The sequence below is a fragment of the Papaver somniferum genome, chromosome 11, assembly GCF_003573695.1.
Source record: "Papaver somniferum cultivar HN1 chromosome 11, ASM357369v1, whole genome shotgun sequence".
Taxonomy (NCBI): Eukaryota; Viridiplantae; Streptophyta; class Magnoliopsida; order Ranunculales; family Papaveraceae; genus Papaver; species Papaver somniferum.
The window spans coordinates 2074139-2083488 of record NC_039368.1 but is presented as its reverse complement, the minus strand read 5'-3'; the positions used below and the strand labels follow the sequence as shown (position 1 = coordinate 2083488).

At 38.4% G+C, this 9350-nt stretch overlaps 1 protein-coding gene and 1 long non-coding RNA gene across 2 annotated transcripts; one reads left to right on the top strand and one right to left on the bottom strand.

The window, feature by feature from the left end:
- The first annotated feature begins 2519 nt into the window (after window positions 1-2519).
- Window positions 2520-5265, top strand: LOC113323056. Its single transcript, XR_003347407.1, has 2 exons — window positions 2520-3772; window positions 5005-5265. It is a non-coding gene; the product is annotated as an uncharacterized LOC113323056 (long non-coding RNA).
- A 709-nt stretch (window positions 5266-5974) lies between these two features.
- LOC113323055 (solute carrier family 35 member F2-like) lies at window positions 5975-8473 on the bottom strand. The gene is made up of 11 exons (XM_026571301.1): window positions 8294-8473; window positions 8050-8144; window positions 7911-7968; window positions 7619-7810; window positions 7430-7506; window positions 7233-7315; window positions 7059-7110; window positions 6815-6883; window positions 6574-6660; window positions 6427-6491; window positions 5975-6349 (listed from the first exon to the last, which is right to left on the bottom strand). Exons 1-11 carry the CDS (start codon window positions 8424-8426, stop codon window positions 6232-6234), a joined length of 1029 nt encoding a protein of 342 aa, XP_026427086.1. The 5' UTR covers window positions 8427-8473; the 3' UTR covers window positions 5975-6231.
- Between the last annotated feature and the right edge of the window lie 877 nt (window positions 8474-9350).

Below are 9350 nucleotides of genomic sequence, written 5' to 3'. Positions count from 1 at the left end.
AGCCCAATAGCAATTTAGGAACCCAATTAGCTAGAACACTCCAAAACACACCCGATCTCTGTGGATCGACCCGTACTTGCACGAGCTACAACTGACGACCGTGCACTTGCGGTATTACTGTAGGCCCCCGTTTCATTGCGCATAATTTTTATACCCTTTTCCAGGCCTGCCACCATGTTCTCATGCTCATTTGAGCGTTTCTTTCTTCGAAATTCACTGTCATAATAGTCTAAGTCTTCGGCGGCATATTCCGGATCGGATGCATTGCTTCCCCTGTCGGCGTTTGCTAGGATGATTCTTCGGTCTCGATTAGGCTCTGGTGCTTTAGAATTTGCTTCGTCCAGTTGTTGGCTAGTTTTCGTTCTTTGAGCAATATTATCTTTCAAGTCTTGGTTCTCCCTTGCCAGAAGAGCTACGGCATCTGCGTAGACTTGCTGGATCTTTTTCAATTCTTCGAGCTCTACCATCAGTCGGTGGGACTGGTTTGATCCCTGATTGGGAGTTCCGGCTTGTACCCCTACGGCCATAGTTCCCCCATCGTCTACTGTGTGTATTAAGGGTGGCCGAGGATCAGCTTCACTTGTTGGTATCTCCAAGTTTGGTCCCCTCGGTTGAGCTTCCACCCGCGGTACTAAAACCACTGGTATGGTTTGATTCTGATCGTTGGTTGACGGCATTCCGAAGACTGGTAGATGTGCGGGCTGATGTGTCTTAGATTCTGCCATCCCTTCTCTTTGTTGATGGATTTGGTTTGAAACCAAAGTCTTGTTAGCTTCTGTAGCCTGGAGGGCCGCAAAAGTTGCGTTGTTCTTTGTGGATGCTTCTTTGAGAGCCGCGGCTGCAATGGAGTTAGTGTTCATAGGTGACGTGATTTCCGCAGCATCCTGCCTCTGAATAGCTGTTTTAGCTTTGTCTCCTTTCTGCTTGCTTCGGGTCATGACCGGGGTAATCCTCGGTGTCTCCTTTGATGAGTCTTTGGTTTTTCCTTCCTCTAGTATCTTTTCCATTTTTAATCTTTTTCTGCATAGGGGAACAAATAAAGAGAACCAAAGATATCCACGAGGATCGAGTTAGTGTCATTCGTATCCGCAAAATTATTGGAATAGAAGGAAATGAGCTGCCCAAGGGCCTTAATAAAAGAGAAACGTAAAGACTCCATCGGTCTGGTTTTCGTAATACAAATTTTCTAATAAACAATCATGGACCTTGTTTTCAGACTACTTTTGAAAAAGAAAACTCTTGAAAAGGCAGATCCGTCGCGAGAACTCATGAATCTGGATTATGAAGTCTTAGTTTTAAAAGAAAAACGCCTCATCGGTTATCCTGTGATAGATAGCAGTGGATTTGTCTGCTTTAAAATGGTGTTTGTGAAAATGAAGACCATGAGCCCAGAATAAAAAAGGTTTTGAAAGCACGCTGATCCCAGAATAGGGCACAACCGTAATGCGTGTTTAAGGTGAAATAACAGGATAAGATAAATCTTTTACCGGGACAAAGTCCCTGTTTCTAGCGCCAGATTGTGAACACATAAATCACGAAGCCATCCACGTGTTCACAAACAATATTCACATACATCCTAATTCTAGAATTGTACGTCGTATGCGTAACGGAGATGATTATATCGATTCATCGACTCGAAGCCTTCGGGCTTGTCATTGTCTAGTCGAATATTATCATAAATAATGTTCGTATAAAGGAATAAGCCGAGAATCAAGTATAAATGTAAAGCATATGAAGTTTAACGCTGAATGTAAGGTGCTGAAATGTAAATAAAACAGATTTACGTGGTTCGGTACTAAGACCTACATCCACGGGGTTGGTGTTTCACTATGTATTTGAATGGTTACAAAGATAGTCGAATGACTTTAGAGTATACATAGGTCTGCGGAAGTAGGGGATTACTTACTCTTCCTATTTTTCTCTCCTATATTCTCCTATAATTGCTCTCAATTCTCTCTTAGTGGAGAGGGGTATTTATAGGGTTGGAGTGGGTCCCATTTCTGAGGGGTCGTTGTAATCTTATCTTCTTGTGCTTTGTGCCTATTACGCAGAGGTCTTCGTCATATGCCGCGGCCTGAGCTTGAATACGAAGGATTATCCTCGCCTCTTCCACGAGCTGATTGACACGTGTATATCTCTTTGGTATTTAATGCGGGTAGATGGATGTCTGCTCGTGTCAGACAAGTGTCTCTTTGTCTTGTCACATCTGTGTCAGCCAAACTTCCTCTCGGCCTTGATCTGGGATCTTCCTCGGGATTGGGTGTGATAACACCCAAGGGGAATTATCTGGTGCTCCTCTGAGCCATCATACCTCTATGATCTTCTGTCCCTGACCGTCAGATCTGCTGACCGGTGGCATCTTCTGATGAGATGCTTACTATCATGTTTTGATATCTTATTTTGCATGTCTTCCACGTGTCTCTTTCTATACACGTGGTGGATGATGAAAGGTGTACATATAATTTGGTAGACTTCGTCACCCCCACCCACAGGATGCATCCCTTAAAACTAGGGTGAAAATATCTAATCTGCAGCATCTCTGATTCTTTATACAAGTTGCCCTCATATTTTCTAGGGTTTATAAGATTTTAGAATCTCTTCCTTCCTACTGAGATTCGCTCTCTCTTCTTCTCTTTGCGGTGAAAAGGCGAAATTTTTCGATCATTGATACATAAACTAGGAGTTACTCTGGAGAGCACTGCCATCATCAATCAAGAATCTTGTTCATCATCAGTAGCACTATCAGCTAAGTATTTTAGGTTTACAACAAAAAATCAATTTGTTCTAAACGAGTCTAGGGTTACTTTGATTTGCTATTCCTTCTCTACTAGTAATCTTACTTTTTCTGATTCTGATTCTGATACTGATTCTAATTTATCTAATCCATTTGTAGTTTCTTATCTGATTAATTCATGTGGATTGTCTGAAAATGAAGCAATTACTGCTTCTGAAAAACTCAATTTCAAAACCACAACTAAACCCGATTCAGTACTAACCCTACTAAAAGCATACGGAATTACTCAACCCCACATTTCTAAACTAATCACAAATCACCCATCCGTCCTCTCTGCTAATCCACATGAAACCCTTAAATCCAAACTAGATTTCTTCAAATCAAGAAGAATTTTTGAAAATGACCTAGCCTACTTCATCTCAAGGTTCCCAGGATTCCTGATACAGAGTTTAAATGAAAGTACAGTCCCTGTATTTGATATCCTCAAGAGCCTTGTTCATACTGACGAAAACGTGAATAAATTGATTAGACGAGTTAATTGGGTCCTAAATTTGAACTTACTTAGAAGAGTTATGGTCAATTTAGAGCTTTTGAACTTACCTAAATTTGAACTTACTTAAAAAAATGGATGTTTACAAGAGATGGGGTTGGTCTGGGGATCAAATTCAATCTGCATTTAGGAAGAATCCTCGTTGTATGACGGTGTCTGAGGAGAAGATAATGGCGGTTATGAGTTTCCTTGTGAACGAAATTGGTTATGATTCATCAAGTCCTGCTGAATGCCCATTAATTTTTTATTGTAGTTTGAAGGATAGGATCATTCCTAGGTGCTCTGTTATCAAGATTTTAGTCTCCAAGGGACTGATTAAGGAAATGATTCCATTATGTTCAATTTCAACAATCGTAGACAAGGCATTTCTGGAGAGGTTTGTCCAGATGTACGGGCAAGAAGTTCCTGAACTGATGAAGGTATTCCAAGGTCATCGTAATTACCAAGATCTACTGCAGAATTGAAGGATTTGATGAGACGAATACACGGTAATTATCTGCATTTTCAAATATAGTGTACACTGTCTTTCCCGTGTTTGCTTATATCCAGCTACACTTTCGCATTTTATCTCTACCCCTCTTTGGGGTTGTTTTGTTATTTTGGTTATGTTGCTTCATATGTATGGAAAAACTGAAGAAACTACATCATGGATTAGTAGTGTTATGCTTGTTCACCACTACAGGTTGTCTAATATTATGAGATGGGATGTTTGAATTTTTATTTTTGAAACAGAAGTATATTGTGGGCAAGGGGTGCTTGTGGTTTTCTGTTAAATTAGAAAGTTTTATATAATGTATGAAAACTGTGATCAAACTTTGTTTTTGTTGGCAATTATCAAAATAAACCTTGGAATCAAGTTAGTTGCTTTTGTCCACATAGTTATAGGCAGTAAAACTGATATTGAGCTTAGTAGTTTAAAACTATAAACTTTCTTATTTTGGTAATCTTTGACGAAGAACTTACCTGATTAATTTTGTATTTGACAAAGCGAGGTGCTTCCCTTCTTCTTTAGGGTGGGATGAAGGTAGCCTATCAATTTTGTATTTCAACCAAAAGAACGGTGGGCTCTAGTAGTATAAGACCTCTGTCTCTATGAATGCTGGATGGAAGTGGTAGTGTGCTCTCTGAAAGTGTTCTAGCGTGGAGCTTATATTTGTGTTATCTTCTTGTCTGACGCTCACAAATAAACTTGATAATCCATAAAAAAATGAAAGCAGCTTGGATCCCCTTAAAGGGTAGCTGGCAAGCGTATCCTACAATATGGAGAGAAGAAGTAGATGCTACTTTTTTTTAAGAGAGTAAATTCGTAATCAGCTAACTTTTGAGCTTGATTTCATTTGTTATGTAGATTGTATTTGATTCAACTGGTTAAGGTGCATCGGCAGTTTGATTTCACAAAATTCTTGTTTGGTTATCATAAATCACTCAAAATGGCAGGAAACTCTGCATTAGGTAGTAGTAGTACTAGAATCAGAGGAAAACTGAATATAGGATTATAATGATATTGATTATATATAAAATAGATCTGATCTACGTGTCTACCATTCCTTCAGGTCAACTCATAAACAGCATAGTATTGCGTAATTACAGCTTTGAAACCTGTAGAACTGCATTTTTGTGCACTGTTGTCTGTAGTAACCAATTAAGAGAATCACGAATAGTTCACCCTATATTCTCAGAGTTGCAACAAACACTAAATCAAGTATGTTTTCCCCTCCAGGCTCTAGTGTAGGGAAGTACACCTTGTACAGGGTAAGAAACAAGAAATGTCTAGTCCAGAAGCTTTTGGTCTGCTTACGGCAATACAGTGGACTCATGAGCTGGGTGCTAAGAAGGTACACCTTGTATAGAGATTCGTTGGTGCATTGACATTTTTTATATTTGCTCACGTGGAAGTATGTAAATTACTGTCTGTCTATATTATTTTCTCGTGTATGTTAGAATTTTCAGACCTGCAAAATTTATAAAGAGGTTCCTGTAACACGTCTCTGTAAAATTTTCTTGTGTGAACTTGTGATTGTATTCCTATACTGGAGGTGTGCACTATAGAGAATATATTGTGCAACATTGCAGGTGTCTGCAATAGAGATTGAACAGCCACAAGGTAAGAGACAATAAATGTGCAGTCAGAAGCCTTTTAGCTTGCTTACTGCAGTACGGTGGACTCATGAGCTGGGTGCTAGCAGTGTACACCATGTAAACAACTGCGAAGGATTCATTGCTGCATTAACCTTTTTTTTATTTACTCAAACGGAAGTATGTAAGAGACTCTTGCAGTATATTGTTGGCTTTTGCAGCAGCAATCTCTTTCTTGCAGTATTTTTCCCACTCAAGTGTATTTGGGTTGAGCATGTTATATATATCACTGAAACCTGAAACACAATGTAGTCTTTGCAACAGAGAAGAAGAAAATATAATCACCTAGTATCGCAGTCATCCTTCTTCTAAGAAAGTTTGGAATTATTTCATATCATAATATGGAATTGTTTGGCAGCACAAGTTTAAAAGTGAAAGAATAACTCGAAGTCTGGTCTGACAATGAAGGATCAAAAACTGGGCAGGAAAATTTGTTCAGTTACACCTCCTGCAATTTTATGGGCTGTATGGGGTTCGTAATTAGAATGCGACTGTCATAAATTTGTGCCTGGAGATTTTGGTCCAGGTGTATTTCTAAACATTGTCCTGTTATATCAAGAAACTGTCTTTGCCTTATTCGGAATAAAAAGGGTTTGTAAAAACTGTATGTATTTTTTTTTTATGAACATTTGGTATTTCTGAAGAATTTCAAACAAAAGAATGTGGTTTCACAGACGCTAAAAATTTCTTCACCATTTCTCATTTTAGAAGAAACTTCATGCATACTCCGACTATTTGAATGAATGGGCTTCCTGCAGAAAAATGGGTATGCGCCTTTTAGTTTGTTGCCGTCTGGCTTCTGACGCCCTTTTTAGGTTAGTGCCGTCTGGCTTCTGACACCCTTGTTTTCTTCATCGAGTAGTTGGTATTGACTATTGCCACTCTCATTCTCGTTCTCCACATTTGTTGTGGTAATAGAATTTTGATCACTGTTAGGAAAATCTAGCGAATTAGAAATGGCTACATACTAGATGAGAGTTTGTTCTTGAACTGCACCATAACTTACTTTGTTGAATAAATGATGAGTCCGACTCCTACGGTGATAAAGGAGACATAGTATAACCATTGTATCTGCAGTAGATTATTTAGAGACGAGTGAATGCCTAGAACAGTTAAAGGATGTAGAAAAATTAGATTAAAGTAAAATGTATACCTTTTGGTGGAAACCAAAAACGCGGATGATCACTCCCCATACATCCGATGTTAAAAGTGAGAGGTTGAACAGAACAGCTCCACCCAACTGCATGAAAAACAATTAAGATGTTACTTCTGCAGTCCTATCCCAGAGTGTGACAAAGAAAGAAAGAGGGTTGTGGTGTAACTGGCAATGGTCTAAAGTGCGACAAAGGGTGAGTGGAGCACATTTCGCGTTGAGAGTTTGTTTCATTACCCACCTTCAAAACACAAGGAATAGTTGAATAGAACACAAAAGCTGAGACTGCGTAGCAGCCAAAGAGCGATATCTGAAAAACGAAAAAAGAATTATCTTCTGCTTGGGGAAAATATGATATTCTTTTAAACACAGTGGATATAATAACTAGTTGAATCATATACATAACGTCAACCGTCCGATGAATAGACAGAATATGGATTAACTAACAACGAAACTAGCATCCTTTCAAAATCTGGATTACTTACAATTTCAGGAGACCACTTAATCTCTTCCAGATTATTCCTCTCCATCAAAATTCTGTTTACAAATGTCAAAGAAAGAAACATGTTTATCTCGTTCAGGTTTTGCATTACTGAAATAGAAATTTTAACGCTACATGATGAATTCAAGAACAAGAATCCCAAATTTGACAAGGATACATTTGACAAATGCTCACGAGCACTCCAAAAATACCAAGCATCGAAAGAACTTCAACACGGTTTTTCTTCTTAACACAATATTCCTGCATGCACAAGGACGAACTCTATGAATACTACTCGTTGAACATGATCAGCATCCTCAATGAATTCCGTAGGTACAAGCTAAAGAACAAAGAGGTACCAGAAGATTATCTTACCATTCCAACGTTACTCAACGCATAACAAACCGTTCCTGCAATTACAAGTCCATCTCCGAGAAGAGGATTTTTTCCACCTGCAAGCAGTATTTGCTAACATCACATCATGCCAATCCCCGAATTAGGGACACAAATACCTAGAGAAGTTAAACAAAATAGAGTACCACTATCTCAAGAACATACACTCACCAGAGGCACCACCCACTGAATCGGAAAAGACTACTAAACAAAGTCCTGCCATGCAAATGGCTGCACCAAAGAACTGACATAGAGAATATCGAGTCCCTATGAGAATCCATGTAAGGATCATGGCCCATGGTGTTGTCCAACAATCCAACAGCATCACACTTGTAATTGACGAGTATTGATATGCCTTAACAACTACAAAATTGAACTCATCTCAGCATTGATACCGGTGAACCCAAACAGATCCAAGTTACCATTCGAATCGAGTAAAACACGCATTGATTAAGTGACATACCACACAAATTCCCTTGAACATCAATAAACCCTAAAAGAAGATACCAATACCAAGGTACCTGCATTACACCCATAATCACCAAAATAAACACATTTCATAATAAAATTAGAACAAAATTGAATGAAAACAATCTCATTACCGCTAATTTTTGTCGTCGATATAATACAATTGGAGTGTAAACAAGTGCAAGTAAACTATAACATAACAGACATTGAGTTAGAGGTGCATTCACACCTACAAATACACATCAAATCAAACATCAATACAGAAAATGTTAGTAACATTATTAGCAAAAATGGGTTCACAGGATTCTTAGCAAGAAAGGGTCCATTAAAATTCTTAACATAAATGTGAAATTAAGAAATTAGTGATGACAGACTTACTGTGATTAGCTAATAGAGATGAAGTGAAACTATTAAGAGCAAGATTAGTTGAAACAAGCTGCCCCAAGAACAGAACAAATATCACTCCCAACACATTCTTGTTCCTCCATTCAATCATTGCATCAAACAACATTTCGGATTTGTTACTTTCATTTGAGATTTCTCATAGACATTGATTTGAGGGAGTCAACTGAAATGTTTAAGCAAGTGGAGTTTTACGTTGGTGTTCACTTGAAGGTTGTTGGGATTATTTGATACTCTCTAGAGATTAAACCGTTGGATTGGCATAGAGATTTGTGGTTAGTTAGATCTGGTTAGATTTTTAAAACAAATGATATGGTGTATCGAATGAGCATTTTTTGTATACTACTCTAAATCTTAAGACAGTCCCACGTGGTAGTCGTCGAAAATTTCTTTGGAATAGTCGTCGAACCGGCCATACCTGGTCAAAGGAAGATATTGACGCTTAGTCTTCGTGCATATGCATAGTATACAAAGACAAAGTTATTTACTAACAATCCGGTCATGGTTCAAGCATGTCACTTTTAAAGGATTAATTACATGAAGACTTTGAAACAAGGTGTCTAATATGATCATGATCAGAGTCTCTTCCTGTTAATAGCAGAGATAAAAGGAAAAACAATGGCATCCTCGTTTTGGTATTCAATCTCTATTCCGCCAACGGTTGCATTAATTTCTAGGCCCATCATTCCTCATCAACCTCTACGTCTGCAAACTGGACGAGAAACCAAAGTAAAAAAATGTAATAATGTTAGCAGTTCGAGTGATAGGGAAAATCCTTCAACTGGTGCAGTAGAAAAAGAGATTTCTTATAACGAAAATGACGATGGCGATCACAAATTAGTTGAAAAGGAACAGGAGGTACTGTCGTCACCATGGATTGATTTATATCTTTCTCGTCCTTACGCTTACCTTGCTCGATTGCATAAGCTAAGCCTAACATTGTTATTCGCTTGGCCATGTTTTTGGTAAGTTTTTCTTTCATCTGTTGACATTGATGTACAGACTTATTTGTATATTTTCTGTTTCTCAAAGC